At 40.2% G+C, this 18,682-nt stretch overlaps 1 protein-coding gene across 7 annotated transcripts in view; it reads left to right on the forward strand.

Moving 5' to 3' along the window:
• Positions 1–18,682, forward strand: part of ABCC4 (ATP binding cassette subfamily C member 4) — a 225,174-nt gene that overhangs the window by 107,073 nt on the left and 99,419 nt on the right. For all 7 annotated transcript variants that reach the window (XR_001462767.4, XM_040699617.2, XM_046941333.1 and 4 more), the window contains 6 exons: positions 2,677–2,766; positions 3,101–3,292; positions 4,731–4,825; positions 4,932–5,018; positions 15,556–15,652; positions 16,637–16,852. Coding sequence is in view for 6 of the 7 variants with exons in the window: in XM_040699617.2 (XP_040555551.1) it covers positions 2,677–2,766; positions 3,101–3,292; positions 4,731–4,825; positions 4,932–5,018; positions 15,556–15,652; positions 16,637–16,852 (777 nt within the window). In the remaining variant the exon portion in view is untranslated. The remainder of the gene's footprint in view (positions 1–2,676; positions 2,767–3,100; positions 3,293–4,730; positions 4,826–4,931; positions 5,019–15,555; positions 15,653–16,636; positions 16,853–18,682) is intronic.

The raw sequence follows: 18,682 nt of genomic DNA on the forward strand, positions 1-18,682 counted from the left end.
TTCCAGAATTCGATCACAGTGCAGCTTGATTGCTTTTATTTTACTGTCTACATTTTAGTGTCAGTTGTGCTTAGTACAGTCTAAGATGCATATAAGGGTGGGTCCTGTTACAAGGATGTTTTGCTTTAATGAGAGGAAACTCTATTAAATACATGAAGATCCTTTCTTTTCATAACAAATAGGGGAAATGAAGTGGAGGTGCCACTCAGTATGTCAATAATCAGCTGCAGTGCATGCATGGGGATGAATGAGGAGCCAGCTGGGAACTTATGGGTTAGAATTAAAGGTAGAGTGTGGTCATGTGACATTATAGTGTTGGGTATTGGAAGTAGATGGTATTTAAGGTCTTTTCCAACCCTAGCTCCCAGGATGTTGGAGAAGGCTGAGATACTCAACAACTTTTTTGCCTCGGTCTTTACCATCAAGTGCTCTACACTCACTGCCCAAGTCTCAGAAGTGAAATGCAGGGACTGGAGAATGAAGAACCACGCACTGTAGGAAAAGGTCTTGTTCAAGACCATCTGAGGAACCTGAGGGTGCACAAGGCCATGGAGCCTGCTGAAGGGCATCTGAGGGTACTGGGGAAGCTGATGGATGGAATTGCTAAGCCAGTATCCATCAAATATCAGGAATTGTGGCAGTCCGCACTGACTGGGAAAGGAGAAACATTTTTTAAAATTGAAATAAAGGGGACACTCAGGGAACAACAAGCCAGTTAGTATAACTTCCGTGCCCTACAAGGTCATAGAGCAAATCCTACTGAAAACTGTGCTAAGGCACTTGGAAAACATAGAAGCCATTGATGACAGCCAACTTGGCTTCACTAAGGGCAAATTATGCTTGACAGATTTGGTGGCCTTCTGTTATGGGGTTACAGTGTTGGTGGATAAGGGGAAGCAACTGATGTTAACTACCTGTACTTGTGTGAAGCCTTTGACTGTCAAATATGATGTCTTCATCAATAAATTTGAGAGATGTGGATTTGTTGGATGGACTATTTAGTGTGTAAGGAATTGCATAAATTGTTACCCTGAAAGTGTTGTGGTCAACAGCTCAGTGTCCTTGTGGAGAGCATTGATGAGTGTTGTTCCTCAGGGAATTAGACCAGTGCTATTGGACATCTTTGTTGATGACACAGACAGGGGCATTGTGTGTACCCTCAGCAGGTGTACAAATGACACCAACTGTGTGGTGAAGTTGACATGTTGTAGAAAAGGAATTGCCATCCAGAGAGACAGAGGTGGGCCTGTGTGAACTTCATGAGATTCAGCAAGGCCACATGCAAGGTCCTACACCTTAAAGACTGGGTAAAAAATGGACTGGGAGCAGGCCTTAGATGAAGGAGTTGAGATTGAGGGTGTTGACGTAGAACTTGGTATGAGCTGCCAATGGGTACTTGTAGTCCTGAGCTGCATCAAAAGAAGTCAGGTGAATGAGTGTCTCTCTCTACTCTGCTCTTGTGAGATTCCATTTGGAGTACTCCGTTCAGCTTTAGGGCCCAGAGCAGAAGAAGAACATGGAGCTGTTCTAACAGTTCCTCCTCCTCCTCCAGAGGAGGCCATGAGGATAGTCAGAGGGTTGGAGACCTTTCCTGTGAAAGACAAGCTAAGAGAACTGGGGCTGTTAGTGTGGAGAAGAGAAAGCTCCAACAAGACTTCATTGCAGTCTTTCAGTACTTGAAGGGGGCCTCCAGGAAAGCTGGCGAAGAGACCGTTTTATCAAGGAGTATAGCGATAGGACAAGGGGGAATGGCTATAAACTAAAAGTAGATTTAGACTAGATGTTAGGAAGAAATTCTTCACATTGAGGGTGGGCAGGCTACCCCGAAAAGCTGTGGATGCCACATCCTTGGAAGCATTCAAAGCCCAGGTTGGATGGGACCCTGGGCAGCTTGATCTGATGAGTGGCAGCCCTGTCCGTGGCAGGGATGTTGGAACTGGATGATATTTCAGACTCCTTCTGACCCAAGACATTCTGTTGTTCTGTGGTTTCTACAATTATACCTTGGTAGAAAAGGTGCAAGATATAAGCTCTTACCAGTAGTGTGATATAAAGAATAAGTGTACGATTGAACACAGAATGCCAGGACATGTATTTTCACTCAAATAGCCCACATCATTGTCTGCCAAAGGCTTCCAAGTTGCATGAGATGAAGCTGTGTAAAAGCAAACAGTACTCTTCTGTTTTGACTTTTGATAGTCAAACCTTGGTGAGAGCAAGCACAGACTTAGCTTCCCAGGTTTTGAGAAAGCTTTGGACCCTCTCTCTTAAAACATATGCCCATCTGCATGGTGAAGCTGAATGTGCAGGGCTGGAGCTGTGAATGCCGTGGAGATGGCCAGCCAGGACCTCCTGTTTTCAAGGCTACTGTCTCAGCTCTGTGCTGAGCTACAGCTTGGAGATGTGGGCTGGGAAAGAAGTGCTTCTGCTGTTGCCTTTAGGTTCCTCATTCCCTGAATGCAATTTTGTGCATTAGTCAATTTGGATTAGAGATTGGTGTCTGTCAGAGGTGTTTGTGAATTACTGAAGAGGCAAACTACATGTCTTAAAATATGGTTGTCGATATGGGTTGCTAACTTACGGTCATTTACATGCATTATCCTCTGTTTTGTAAGAGCTGTTTTGATGATAAATATTTTGTTACTGATGAAGCATGATCTCTTCTTAAATCCATAGAGTTTAGAAAGCCCAGCACTCCAGCAGCTTTCATTTACCGTCAGACAAGGGGAATTACTGGCTGTGATCGGTCCTGTGGGAGCTGGAAAAGTGAGTCCATTCTATGACGTTTTTTAGTCTGTTAACATAGCTAAAAGCTTGAAATTGTGAAGATGTTTTGTGTGTAATAGTATGCATTACATCAGGGTGGTGTCATTCAAGAAAGGCAGATGTCCTTCTGTGGGTGGGGAGGAAAGCGTTCAAAGTTGGACCGTACTGTGCATTTTCCTTCTAGACTGCATGTAAAGGGTACTGGTGCATTTAGACTAACAGTACTTTGGGTGGCAGAGTGAAATAGGCCATCATGCCAATAAACACTGCTCAAGCTCAGTGATGTTTTGAATGCAGTCAGACTTCTGAATTTTTATTTGATCATGTTTTTCAGTCTTCACTCCTAAGTGCTGTGCTTGGTGAGCTGCCTAAAGAGAAAGGTTTGATAAATGTTTCTGGAAGAATTGCCTATGTTTCTCAGCAGCCTTGGGTGTTTTCTGGTACTGTAAGAAGTAACATACTGTTTGACAAGGAGTATGAGAGAGAAAAATACGAGAAAGTTTTAAAAGTCTGTGCTCTTAAAAAGGTATGCTTTTCTGGTGTGTTTTATCTTCACCATTAATCTTAATGTTCTTGCAGGCTAGTGTTACATGCTGCATTATTTAATACACAGAATGGATTTTTATTTGTACTATGGGAAATAAATTCTTAATAGAGATGCTGGCGTTATTTTTGACATCCATGTGTAAGCACATTCATATAATTCCTAAAACTTTCACTAGAGGGTGATGTAGTTTATGTGAAGCTTAAACAAATTTGGAAAAAGGCTATTCACAGTTGTTTAATTTCATAACCACGTTCATCAATATTACAGTAGATATGTGTGTAGATTTAACAAAATGTGAAAAAAACAAATGATCAAACTAGCACTATTTGTGACTTTTATTTTATAAATATCCTTTATGCTGAAAAGAAAAAAAAAAGTATATATCATTTATTATGCATTGGTAACAGCTATCAAAAGAACCTTAGTGGTATATATTGGATAACTTGCTGAGCCCAAGTAGTTTTATGAAAAAATATTTTTGAAAGGTCTGTGTGTAAAGGAGTTTGTGACATGAGATATAGAAGAGGATTAAGCCAGATTTGTCAAGAAACAGACATTTTGCTTGGCAGCTAAAAAGGTTTTATGCAGCATGTTATGATATTCCTGTCAGCAGCAACATAGGTGAAAAGCAGATGGTTACTGTGATGAAATTTTTTTGCAAGGCTTTTACGCATAGTGGGTTGAGTTTTAATATCTTCTGCTGATACTCAGTCATAGGCTGTTGTCTGAACTTAAGGTTTCATTGACTTAAAAAGAGGGCAGACTGTGTTAAAAAACACGCACAGTATTTAATAGTAGATATGTTTTCATTGTTTTGTTTCAAATGTATGTATCTTATAAAAGTTTTGAATATGTTTCATAGCTTAATATAAAACTTCTGTATTCACTGGAGGAAATACAGTAGTATGAGATGGAACACTGTGTTTTATTCAAACTTAATAGTCTACAGTCCTATAAATTAACCAATTTTTTGTAATGAATGATGTGGTTATTTCTTTTTAATAAATTGTAGTGAAAATAAAACAACTTTAATTCTTAGGGATAATGATAAATGGAAAATAATCTACTGATGGAAGCTAGTTCAGTTTTATTTATTGTAACAGTTCATTTTGTGAATCACCAACAAGTATTCCATATAACAATAGGAGTAGTTGTGCGCTTTCCTTGGCAAACCTTGTTGTAAAACAGATCTTTAAAACCTCACCTATTTATCCTGCTTTCTTAATCTTTTGCCAGAGATGCAAACTAAGAAATTAATTGTAGGTATTTCATCCAGTATAGTCCTTGTTTTTTAATGTAAGGTAATATATTAAACAATACTATTGAAATAGGAGAATACCTTGAAATAGGCTTACTTTTGAGGTTAAAATGATTATTTTTTCTTTAATTGCTTTCTGCCTGTTCTTTATGTTCACAGGACTTGGACTTACTAGCAAATGGTGACCTAACAGTTATAGGAGATCGTGGAGCTACACTGAGTGGGGGACAGAAGGCCCGTGTGAATCTGGCCAGGTTAGCATTTTTGTTGTTTCTAAAACATATATGTTGACAGTCATTAGTGACTAAAAGTAAATGAATGTAAAACTTGGTGACACTAGCTTTTCTTTAAACCTTACAGAGCTGTATATCAAGATGCAGATATCTATCTTTTGGACGATCCACTGAGTGCGGTAGATTCTGAAGTTGGAAGACATTTGTTTGAAAAGTAGGTTATTGCTTTATTTTTATTTAAAATACAGTTGTTGTCTTTCAGTTTCTTAGAGAGAAACTTGGAAAAGCACTTTTGGATACATGGTTCACAACATTTAATGCATTCACTTTCTGCATTTATTTTTCTTCTCTTTTACATATTTGGAAGAGCTGTGAATCTATCCTGCCATTTTTCCTTTATTTTTAAAAGCTTTGGAGTACTCTGGTTTGAAGATACTAGATTTATTCCTAAAGAAGTATGTGCTGTTTTCTTGAGGAGAATGACGGATTTTACATAATATTGATCAGTATTGGATTTTATGAATATTAGTACCAAGTAAAGAACAATGTGGGCTGGGATTCTCAATCTCTCTTAGTTTTATTGCAGCTTTATTTGTGGAGTAATCTATTAGCAGCTTTACTGGAGTGATAAGCACTCCAAGCAGCTGAAGAAAAGGCCCGAACTCTTACAGTCTGGAGTGGTTGAAATTTCTCTTTGAAGAAGCAGCGGGAACCATGGCCTGCAGACCAGACTGTGGAGAACAAAGTTATTCCCAGCCAGTGTTTTGTCCTTGCTTCTTCATAGCCTACTTCTCTCCCTGTCAAACAGAATTTATTGGAAGTGTAAAGAAAAGCTTCCACTGATTGAGTTCACTTGGTCGAAGCCCAAGTGAAAGCATTTTCCAAAGCATAAGTACCTCCTATTTTCACGCTGAAACTACTTAAATTTGCTTTTATTTTAGTTCCCTCCTCCCCACCCCTAGGCAGTTGTAGAAACTTGTATTGAGGAAATGATCATAGAATTTCCATTGACCAGCACTGTGTGCATGTTCTTTTTTCCTAAGTGCGGAATCATATCACAGAATCATAGAATGGCCTGGGTTGAAAGGGACAATGATCATCCAGCTTCAACCCCCCTGCTATGTGCAGGGTCGCCAACTAGACCAGGCTGCCCAGAGCCACATCCAGCCTGGCCTTGAATGCCTCCAGGGATGGGGCATCCACAACCTCCTTGGGCAACCTGTTCCAGTGTGTCACCACCCTCTGGGTGAAAAACTTCCTCCCGACATCTAACCTAAACCTCTCCTGTCTCAGTTTAAAACCATTCCCCCTTGTCCTGTCACTATCCATCCTTGTAAGCAGCCATTCCTCCTCCTGTTTATATGCTCACTACAAGTACTGGAAGGCTGCAATGAGGTCTCCCCGGAGCCTTCTCTTCTCCAAGCTAAACAATCCCAGTTCCCTCAACTTTTCCTCACAGGAGAGGTGCTCCAGCCCTCTGATCATCTTAGTGGCCCTTGTCTGGACCCGTTCTAAGAGCTCCACGTCCTTCCTGTACTGGGGGCCCCAGGCCTGGACGCAGTACTCCAGATGGGGCCTCCAAAGAGCTGAGTAGAGGGGCTCTATCACCTCCCTCTCCCCGCTGGCCACCCCATTTTAATGCAGCCCAGAACACTGTTGGCCTTCCGGGCTGCAAGCGTACCCTGCTGGCTCATGTCCAGCTTCTCGTCCACCAGGACCCCGAAGTCCTTCTCTGCAGGGCTGCTCTCAAGCAGTTCTTCCCCCAGTTTGTATAAATACCTGGGATTGCCCTGACCCAAGTGCAGCACCCTACACTTGGCCCTATTGAACCTCATTAAGTTTTCGTGGGCCCACTTCTCCAGCCTGTCCGGGTCCCTCTGGATGGCTTCACTTCCTTCCAGTGTATCGACTGCACCGCTCAGCTTGGTGTCAAATTTGAAAATTGTACATCCCATTGATGTTTATGGTTTCAAATTTGGAGATCCCTTTAAAACCTCAACATTTTCTTTTATCGATTTTTTGAAATAGTTACATTTTCTTTCTGTGAGCTGGTATGAAGTTAAAGTTTTATGATGCATACACTTTATATTTGTTATTGTATGCAGGTTCATTTTCACCTGTTGCAGCTGATACATGGTCTACTTCTAATCTACTTCTGTAGTTTATGTACTCTGCAAATTCCTTTAACACTTGTTGAAGCTATCTAAGATTTAGCCACTGCTTCTCTCTTTTTGTGCAAGATCACTTGATAGCTTCAGCTTCTGAATGTGTTTGTGCCTTAGTTTGGAAAGCACACGTGCCTATGCTTTCAGTCTGTCTCTTTTTTAGGTGTGAAGGTTTATTTGCTGAGGGGAAAACAGGGAAGTATAGTAGTGCCTTGGATGGAAGTTTGAGTTGCCTCTTTGATTTATTCTGTGTTTTATGAGAGCTTTGACATAGAGTCTCTATATGTTGCTACAGAACTGGAAGTCCGGATTTTTGTATGTGCTCTGCTCTGATAACTGTGGAGGTGAGAAGATGTAAGGAGATGACCTCAGAGAATGTGAAACTTGGAAAACTGGTTGTGGTTCTTCCTAGCAGCATGAATTTTCATTTACCTCTTCCTCCTGAGTTCTAGATTAATTTGAGCTAGGTAGATAAAGTACAACAAAACTGTTTTGTGGGGAAAGCAGTCTGTGTGGAGTAGTAGTGGCAATGAAAACTGAAATGTGTCCCTTCTAAAGACGTTAAATGAGGGCTTTTTTAGATCAGAACATGGATTCTGAGGCCCCCATGGAAGCTGTAAAAGGTGCTGGGTTAGTGGAGAGAGTTCAGTAGCTATCCTTGAATAACAAGGCTGGGCTTGTTCCTTAGTGCTTCCTGAACACTGCTAGAAATCTGAAGAAGAGAGCGCTTGAGCAAGAATGATTTCTTAGAACATCGTGCTAAGGAATGTCTGAGATACCACTTCATACAAACTGCCCCCAGGAATCCAAACCGCAAGGCGTAAAACAATGGGCGAGATGGAAGAAATAGGGGGTTATTTAATGAGAGTCTGAAATGGATATTGTTCAGTTCACTCGCTCTTTTTTTTTTTATTTCCTTTGTAATTTTATATTAAAGTTTAATTTTTTGTTTTAGAAGTGCCTAGTCTATTTGTTTACATCTAAAGATAGGTATGTTCCTAGTAATTCCCTGAAGCTGTGGTCTGTAGAGGGCTGATTCATTACATTTGCTGCTTCTTTCTGTTCTGTTCGGCTGCTGTGGTAAACAGCTTAAAATATATAAATTCGTTTCAAATGAGAAAGAATGCAAGTAGCACAGCTCCAGTGGGAAAATAGTCCATAATATTAATGAGGGCTTGTGTCTCCTACAAATTTTTCTACAATACAGACAAGTTGTTCTGTGAATAATGGAGTAGATCAGTTTTGCAATGAATTTCTCTCTCTCCTGATTGGATTCATTGAGGCCTAATAAGATATAAATTGGATATTCCCTATTTTCGTGCTATTTGTTTTCTTTTTTCTGGTGAGTTCTCTGATAACTGCCAGTAGACCAGCATCAACTTCTTCATAAAAGGAGGCTCTGGTATAGTTCTGTATTTTTGTTTATCTCTGTGTGTGTATACACATATATACATACATAAATACGCATAAATAAACATACATTAATAGATGTATATTATTTTTATGTATAGTGTGTATATATACCATACATACAGTATCTTTTTTTAGACCTCTGGATTTTTCACCAGGTTTGTAATGAGGGACACACATTACAGATAGTGTGACATGTTTCAATTCAGTCATACTTGGTCCCCAAGATATTTCCTGGTCTATTTGTGCATCTTTGTAAACATATTTCAGTAATTATATGATTTCACATCTCCTTTCAACAGAAATTGTGTCCTATTGATGATGCTGATTTAAGGTATTTTAAGGGTCACGTTTGTATTTTGTCAGTTTATTGAGACAGACAGACTCCTCTAGCTGCTGTACTTCCCTTGTATCTGTTCTAGTGATAGGAGCTGTGTGCCATTCCCAGCTGATGATCAGCTTGATTTCTTTCAGTTCTTCCTTTGTACGTATGGGAGCAGACTACAGGACAGTTAGAGAATCTTTGTGAATCACACCTAAAATTGTGATGATGTTTGGCAGTAGTATGTACAGGTGTACCGTTCCTACTATCAAAGGGAGTTCTGCAAACTGTTTGGAATTGATGGTCAAGCTGTTTTGAGTGTAATGGTCATTTGTCTGTTCTCTCTGAGTTTTATCTTTAGAATTAGAAAAAATCTGCAAAAGAAATAACAGTGAAAGAATTGAACTTCAGCATGTTTTCAGGTGGACCATGTTGGTACCAGGGGATGATAGCCTCCAGTAGGAACTCAGGTGATTTGTGCCACATAGCTGGACAGTGGGTCACTGAATAACCAACTGTAGGTTGAGGCTGACCAGAGTCACCTGACAACTTGGTCAGGTGTTTTGAAAGCTAACATCATTCCTTTGCCATCTAATACAACTGAGAGTTGCTCTGTAAGAGAGGAGAAAGAGCAGGCATGATTTGTAGCAAAAGTGTCCTTTGTAATTGCAGGAAAAGGTGAAGAAATGGTAAGCTCGTGGCAACTAGCAAATAGGAGCTAGAAGGTCTCCTTGCTGTAGAGAGATTACAGGCAGAATTACTGTGTCAGAGGAACCGAGCAATGGTAACCGTGCCAAAGATACAGAGAAGCTGTTCAGTAAACGTAAGGATTTTTTCTCTGCTTCCTTTTATGTACAGTGTCTGGAAATAGGAGATATCTCAAGGATATCTGTAAGGATTCCCACTTTGTGATTTACACCTGGTCCATGCTCGTCATTCCTCTGGTATGACTGCAGTGATGACAGCCCTAATGTAGTGTTGTTGCTCTTAAAAGTGCATTAATTATGCCTTTAAGTTTGGATGATAAAATAGGAATTCCTTGAACTTCTTTACATTTATTGTAGGTATTATGTTTAAAAGATATGAATATGTCATAGAAACGTTGTTTATTTAAATAAAATGAAAAGCACAAGTTTGACCACTGTACATTATATACATGTTTTCAGAAAAACTGTAGGTCTTTATAGGCTTCTACTCCTAGAATTATGGTGGGGTTTTCTGTGTGTGTCTGGGGGGGGGGGGGGGGGGGTGTTGTTTTGTTTGTTTTGAAATCATGCAGTATATGCTTACAGAACCCCAGCATGCTTGCATGCTTTAGAGTTCTGTGGGTGAGATGCAGAAGAGTATTATGCATACCAAAATAAAAATGGACTTGGGGAGCTGTACACATTCATGGAGAAAAAGTTCCTGAAGAGCCACTTGAATTGAAAGATCTCGGACTCAGAAAGTCAATAGAGTATGGAGTCTAGAAGCTTGAACTGTATACTAAAGGAAGTATGTTTGTTTGCTTATATACTTCAACCAGCCATTCAGTGCTGGCTGCTGTCTAGGTCAGAACGATAGATTTTATGGATCTTCATTTTGTGTCAGTACAGTTGTCCTTATGCATTGTCACAGTGGAGACTGGGACTTGTCATGGGGTTAAAATAAACATTTAGCAAGATAAGCATAGAAATGGAAACAATGTGGTACAAGTAGATGTGTTTTTGTGTCTTTGGCAATTATGTCACTTTTTTCCTCTCCTGAAATTCTGTAAATTTCATAATGTACCAAAACAGCTGGAGAATTCATCTTAAACTTCTTAAATTTAAAGTCAAAGGAGAGAAAAGCACATGTAGTAAGCAAATTAATATAACAAAGGCTTTACGCCTGTGAGCACTTCTGCATGTGCTTTAATTTAATTTCAATGGTTGTTTCCATTGAAACAGATGTAAGTATTAGAGTAAACTTAAACTTGTGTGTGAACTTGCAAAAAGGAGAGGCAGGAAGAACGTTAAGGAGGATAGTCTAATCATTAAAGAAGAAACACTTTGCAGGGGTGAAAGAAAGCTGGTTCTTAGAGATAAAAACTTTAAAAAGATTAAAGAACACCATCTCTCAAAGTAAAGAAGACCTGATATGGAAGGAAGAACAAACGAGGCTTCACGTACACGAAAGTGCCAAGATGCTGCCTCTGCCTAGAGGAGCAATTGTGCTGCTGCAGGCACCCTCCTAAGTGTCTTCTGCCACATGCCCTGCAGTATCAAAGCTCAAGCTATTTTTTTTAATAGCACAGAAGTTTTCTGGCAAAGTGTAGTGGGTTTTTAAATGGGTGATAATATCCTATTACTTAGATTTGTTAACTTAAAGTATTGTTTATTTATTTATGTCAAGTTGGAGGAGTATAATTTTGAAACAGATCTGTCCTGATTCTGTCCTCAGTGCTCTGGAGAATGAATGAAGGTCGTTGATTCTTTAGTTTTCAGGTGTTAGAAACCTGAGCAGTGCTTCAGGCAGTTTTGGAGACAGGCAGGGATAAGGGAAATCTTGATTAAAGGTTGTTAGTTTTGATGCACACAGAAGGTTTAAGTGCAGTGTGTGACTCTGTGAGCACTCAGTGGGCAGGGATCAATGGTGTAGCAGTTTGGTGGAAAATTAGATGCAGATTATGGAAGATTGCAAATCAGTGTAAGTTGGCAGTGTCATTCTCTTGTCAAGGAAACTGTGCCTCCTTGTTAGATTTTGCTTTGCTGATGTTGTTTTGTACCTGAGAAAAGGTATTCAGTTTTGTGCACTTCCAAAAAACATAGATGGGCTTCTGACTCAGTGTGACCTGTAAGGAAGGTTCAGAAGTCAAGGGAACAAGAAAGAAAAAGCTGTTTCTCACTTGAAAAAAAAAAAAAGTATATTTTGAGTTTGGTTTTTTTTGTCCAGAATAAAGACGTCCAAAAGAGAAGCTGAAGACGGTTTAAAGGGTCTATGCACACGGGAATAATGGCTTATTGGGACATGGTGGATTTAAACTGCATCAAAACACCATACACTTGGATTTAGAGAAAAAATTTATAGTGGCAAAGGAAGTTTGCTGCTGGAGTACATTTTGGGGAATATTGAAATTTCTATTGTTGAGCTTAAAACAATCATGCAAAACGGCCCATCCATCATCTGTCAGGAAGTGATTTAAGTTGATTCTTACATGGTATAGAGAATGAAGCTTTCATAGTCCCCTCCTCCCCCTTTTACTGGAAAGACTGAAGAACATTTGAGTCTTTGCTGTACCTCTCCTGGCTGCATGTGCATGTGCATGTCCGTATGCATATGTATATTTGACAAATGTGATGGTGTGACACCATTTTTGTGCACTAATTACTGCTGTAATGCACTGAAGATGCTTGCAGTCTAAAAAGAGCATTGCCCCTCAAAGGAGTAATGGAGAAAAAGCAAGCTAAAGCTGTACTTTATGGGTTTTTAAGCAGCAAGAGAAACGACAGAGGCAGTTTGGGGCATACTCTTTAGCAGAAGTCTGAGTCATAGAATTGTATGTCCCATGTTGGAAGGGACCCACAAGGATCATGGAGTCCAGCTCCAGGCTCCACACAGCCACACCCCAAATCAAACCCTATGTCCAAAAGCAGTGTCCAAATGCTCCATGAACTCCGGCACTGGGGGCCGTGCCCACAACCCTGGGCAGCCCGTTCCACGCCCACCGCCCTCTGGTGCAGCTCCTATCCCTAACCCCCAGCTGCCCCTCTGGCAGCTCCATGCCGTTCCCTCGGGCCCTGTTGCTGTCAGAGAGCAGAGCTCAGTGCTGCCCCTCCGCTCCCTGTGTGGAGCTGCAGCCGCCGGCAGGCCTCCCCTCAGCTCCTCTGCTCTGTCATGCGCACACAGGGACTTCAGTGGCTCCTCATGCATCATCTTGTCCTTCAGACCCTTCACCATCTTCATAGCCCTTCTTTGGTTGCTCCCCAGTAGCATCACTGAATTGTTTGGCTTGGAAGGCACCTTTAAGATCATCTAGTTCTACTCCCTTTGCTGTGAGTTTGAATAATTTGATGTCTTTTTGAAGTATGAGAGCTGTACTGCAGGCACGCTTGCAAAGCAGCAGTGTTTCAAGAGAGGACACACTGCCTACCAGCAACGCTGTACAAATCTTTCTTAGATTGACAGAATTTGGCCTTCTCTTTAAAAAGTCAGCAGTCTAAACATGTTGATGCATCTGAATGCTTTGGCCAGGTGTGCACCACCTGTATTTTCACTGAGTTCCCTGCATAATTGGTAAGAAAATGAGATATTGTCAGATGTTCACCTAGAATTGAGTGCCTTCAATTATGTTTGTTCTTCCTCAGCTGTACACAGCCATATTTCTAAAAGTAGGTGGAATGAAACTGAGCCTTCGTGAACCAACTCAAAACATAAATGCTTATGGACTATCTCAGATCTTTTGTAGTTCGTTTCTAAGGCAATGCTAAGTTTTCACAAATACAAATTAAATGAGCTCGGAGTTCTGTGCAAGGCCCTTTACTACATTTGGCTGTACTGTACTTTGCTTTGAACTTTGCCTTCAGTCTTCTGTGGCGGTCTTCAGCCTATAAACTTAGCTCTCGCTGTCCTTGCAAGACAGGATGTTGTCAAATGGGGGAGAGAACATGCAAAATAAATAAATCAATAAATGAAAATACAACATAAAGCAGCCTGATGTGTTGAAACAGACATTAAGTATACATTTACTGTTTTACTCATTTTGCAACCTCAGTGCGTCATGGTGATACTGTATTTTAAATGGCAAAATTTTCTAGTGAGCTGTCTGAGCAGTGAGTTGTTTAGCTCAGTAATAGCTCGAGGTATACGCGCTTCGTTGTGGGTTTTTTTTTCCTCCCTGTGCTCATGCCAGTGAATTGTGACAGCAATTTTTCTCCTCATCTCTTACCACCAAACTGTTCGGCTGGTTTCTTTCTACCCAGGTAGACGTCAAATATGAAGTTGTTGTTTTTTTTTTAAAAAAAAATCATACTTGGATGAACTGATCTATCTCTGGAAATCTGCATTTCCACAGAGGTCACGATCTAGATCGTGTGAGATGCTGTGCTGATGGCTCTGACAGTACTGATCGGTTTGCTCTGATGCTGAGATAATGCACGCTTTTCTTTATTTTAAGTGTGATCTGAAAGTACAGTGAGCTCACCTCACTGTGACTCAGGATCAAGGTTTAAAGGTTTTCAGTCATTAGATTTTGCGGGTCTGACAGTAAACTGTTAAGCATATATCTGGCACAGAGCAGTTTAATAATGGAAGTAGCGGATAGGCTGTAGGACCTACGTAAGGTTGAAAGCTAGATCTCTTGACAGTGAGTATCTCATATATTCTTTCCTGGCAGCTTTCCTACTAGGCAAGCAAATATCCTGTGGTGTCTCTGATCTCTGTCCAGTCCTCTGGGTAGGGTTTGCTGAAGACTGTTTTGTAGCATGTCTTAAGCTCTTGGTCCCGCATGGCTTGTTTCCGTGACTGCTCAAAGGGTAGGCAGTCACCACACCCAAAATAATACTCCTACAAAGAGTTTGGTGTATGAGTAGTTGCAACTGCTCAAATAGTTACGCTGCTGCAAGTACCCTGTCTTAGTTAATTGTTATCTTGATCAGTTAAGAATGACATCACTGGCTTATGGTTACTTCTTGAATGCTGCTTAGAAAGCAGATAACTCGCTCAGTAAGTGGTGCTTTTATCTTAATTTTACTGCAGTTTGTTTGGAGCTGCATAATATACTTTCTGCATGTAATTACTTACTCTGACTAGTAGTGTTAAGCATGTTGTACACTGCTCCCTATGGTCTGTCAGACTGACAAAATAGACGTTAAAAGTAGGCATAGCAGACACACAATGGGAGTTTATGAGACAAAATAAACCATACGATAACATTATTATTTAGCTCATGTTCTTTTTCTGTTTTTCTCCCCATACTGCTTATTTTATTTGCATTTCTCCATTGAATTTGTACAATTAGGTTGCTGTGGTTTTGGTTGTGTTTTGTTGTGTTGTTGTTTTTTTTTCAGAAGAGTGAAAAGATACAATTGTTGTGTAGTGTTTTTTTTTTCTTTCTTTCTTTTGTTGTGAGTTCCATCCTCCTGTGTTTTATTAGGGGAAAAAAAGAAAAAAGACCTCAGTAGGAGTGTATCTGAATCATAGAATCACCAAGGTTGGAAAAGACCCACAGGATCACCCGATCCAACCATCCACCCATCACCAACAGTTCTCACTAAAAGAATGGAACAAGATATGTGGTGCACAGGTCAGGAAGGTTCTTCTTCGAGCAGGCTGTCATCTGCTCCTGTGGGCTGCATTCCTGCTGGCAGATGAATGTGATGTGTGCTTCCGGAGCGTATCTTCCAGCTTGTTTAGGGGAAGCCCAGTCTTTATTCACCAATACTACTTGCTAGTATGAACCACAGCAGACTGAGTAGCAATGTTTGCTTTTCCAACCCTCTCAGTGACTTACTTGTAAAAACTGTTTTGAAAGTTTCTTTCGGAGAAGTTACTTCTGTTTGCTATGTTTTTCTATAGTTGTCCACAGTATGTTGCCTTGCTTCCTTTCCATTAAGTTTCATTTTTGTTAAGTAACCTCTTCCGAATTCACCTTATGATATGTACATTTGTTAGGAGGGCATTTGCAACTTTAATGAACTACGTCCTTCTCTGTCACTCTAAACCAGAAATACAGAATTACTTCTCTTCCTCGAATATGTAAAAGGTTTAAGAAAGAAGTCTAATAGGCATGAGTGTCATTTTTAAACACTGTTAAATTGAGTAGAAGTTTCCCAGAAACAGTCATTATGTTTTAGGATACCTTATTTTTAAAATTCTTTTTTTCCATCTGTTTGCAGGTGTATTTGTCAGGCTTTACATCAGAAGATCTGTGTTTTGGTGACTCACCAGTTGCAATATCTCCGCGCTGCAACTCAGATTCTAATATTAAAAGATGTAAGTGATAACAATGTCTATATATTTATAGCTCACGTACTTTCTAATTGTCTTTTATAATCTAAGAAAAAAAAACAGTTCACATATCTTATTTCTTATTTGTAAATGCATTTTCTGTTTACTAATGACTGTGTCTGTTTTCAAAGATACACAGTTACTAGTAACAGCATTTTAGAACACTGTTATGTTTTTCTTCTGAATTTTATTATACCTACATATAATTTTACATATGAATTTTGTCTTACATATATATATAATATATTTTTTTTGTGTGAATTTTTGTGTGAATTAAGGGCTGTGTTGGTTTTGCAGCCAGTCCCCTTTTTAAATTCAGACTGAGAAACAGTCATAGATACCCTTGAAAATAAGTAGTCCTTCAGAGAAACTGGTTCCTTCCAGACTTTGTTGTACCATTTGTTCACGTGTAGAGAGGAAATGCAACAACTTCAGATGTTTTTTAAGGTTGAGTGATGGAGTACTTCCAATTACTTTTGATGCATCACAGAGTTGCAAGAAAGTATGTTACCTGCCTTTTTCCTCGTTCAGATCTCTTTAAGTGTTGCATTCGTGTTCTAGGAATGAGTCTGTGACAGAGAGATAGGAAACAACACAGACTAGGAAAAGAGTCTGGAGTAGACATGACTGATGGTCATGAATGTAGCTCAGTAAGCTTGTGCTAAAGCTCTGTGGCCCTCCTCTGTAGCTTCTCCAGAGAGGTAATGCTCACCTGGCTGTAACTGGGATTTTTACTGTCCCCCATCTGTGTTATTTGGCCTCGCAAGCTGTCAGAATGGGATTGCTTAGAGAGTGAAGAGCTTGTTATTGCACTTTGGAGTGGGGAACTGAGAGAGGCTTCACTTCATTTACTGCAGTGGGTTGTATGCTTAGCAACAGTAGAACTCTAGAAGAAGGAGGGATAGGCGAAAACATTGTCTGTTACAGAAAGGGTACAATGAAGATAATCAAAACTTGTATTAATTGTAGGGCAAAATGGTAGGAAAAGGGACCTATTCAGAGTTCCTGAGGTCTGGCATCGACTTTGCTTCCCTTCTGAAAAAAGAGGAGGAGGCAGAACAGCCGTCAGTTCCAGGCACCCCCAACCTGAAGTCCTCCCGGAGCCGTACCTTTTCGGAGTCGTCTGTCTGGTCCCAGGATTCTTCTGTCCACTCAGTGAAAGATGGAGCAGCAGAGCAACCACCTGTGAGTGCTCAGAGAACAGAAACATCACAATTCTTGTGAGGCTGTGTTGTTGCTGTTGTTTTTTTAACTCAGACTATGAGGAGTGCTCTTTTCTGCCTGCCTTTGCATTTCAGTGAGTGTTGGATTGCATTAGCAGGTGAGAGCTGACTCGTGGCAGCCCATAACTGGTAGTCCTACCACATGAGCTGCAGAGGGCAGGCATCCCACAGCTCTGTGCAGCTCTCTTCAACAGTTTGATCGCATTCATCATTGGCTCTGCCAAGTTTCTGAAAGACTTGTACCCTTCTATTTCCTGTCCTCTGACAGTGGTACTTTAAAGGACCAATAATACTGTGTTAAGTGGGTTTTATGTGTTTGTACAGTGCTGAGGTCAGATTAATAATTTCCTTGAAATCGTAAGGTTGGGAAATGCATGCAGAAGCAATGGCTTCCTACAAAATCTTCATTTGCATGGCTGGTATTATCATACCCACATGATCATGAGCTGGCCCTGAGGGAAGAACCTTGGGATGCTGTTGCACAGCTCTCCCTCGCTCTTCTGGTATTGAAAAAAGAATGCTTTTATGGTGCCAGCTTGACTTCCATATGCCTTGTTATCTCTTGGTCTACACCGTGCAAAAGCAGCTGTAATGTTTTCTGTACCAGAGGTGGCCTTATGGTGGTGTGTTTGCATTCATACAAAACAGTGCAGGAGCCCTGTAACCCTGCTAAGCTTATGCTAGCACTACATCCATGGAACAGGTAATCTCTATATGTCCTTGGTGCTTTTCATCTTTATACTACGAGTATATATGATTTATTTTTCTATAATAGAAGGCAGTTAGAGCTGCTAAGCCCAATCCCCACCCTCCCCAAAAAAGGGGCTGCAAATATTTACTTTTCGTGTATTTTTGGAAGCATGTTTTTATGCCAAAAAGCAGTGAACTTATCTTCATATCTGATATTATTCATTTGTCAGCAGTGACTGCTGTAAGATCCACAAACATGTGACAAACTTCTTAGCAGTATTAGAGCTGTTGGATTGGGGGGAAAAAACAACAGCAAGCAAAACAAACGGCTCTCCAAAAAATGAGATAGGCTTCTCTTATAGACAAGTAACTGGGATTTCTCTTCACTTCTGAGTCAGGTCTGTTAATTCCTCTGCTTCTGTACAGCTATGTCTGCTGATAACAATGCCAAACGTTATATGTGCACTGATCTAACACCTGGTTTTCTATTGCATAAGAATAACACCCCCCCCCCCAAGAAAAACCCCAAACAACAACAAAAACAGAATGTTGTTCATTTGTATAATAGATCTGTCTACCTGTTTTAAGTCTGTTTTATTTTTTTCCTTTTCTCTCTTTAATTGTCCCCTATCCACGGGTCATTTTACTGATTTTCCCAATTAACAGATGCTTTGATGAGAAGTTCGTTGATTTTTTTTTTTCCACTGTCGGCATGTGTTGACAGATTTCTGATTCAAACTTGCAGAAGACTGTTTACTTTAAATACTTTTCTGAAAAGGAAAGATTATACACACTTGGCTGCTGAAAACAGAACCTTTCCTATGTTAAGGCCTTAGTTTTGAGAGCCGTGATGATTGATGCTAGTGCATAAGAAAAGAAAAATCTGGTTCAGCAGTTAGCAGTGCTGGCAGTTGGAGCAAATATTTCTGACTGCAAATGAACTCACGTTACATGCCGTGATGCAATGCAAAATATAATCCTCCCAGTGTTATTTTGCGGAGTAGATTTTTCAGTGTTATTGCAATGAGACTAATTTTTTTTTTTTTCTGTAAAAGCTATAGTTCTCATATTTAAAGTTTTTATATGTGTAATCACTTGATCT

Source organism: Gallus gallus, chromosome 1 (genome assembly GCF_016699485.2).
Source record: "Gallus gallus isolate bGalGal1 chromosome 1, bGalGal1.mat.broiler.GRCg7b, whole genome shotgun sequence".
Lineage (NCBI taxonomy): Eukaryota > Metazoa > Chordata > Aves > Galliformes > Phasianidae > Gallus > Gallus gallus.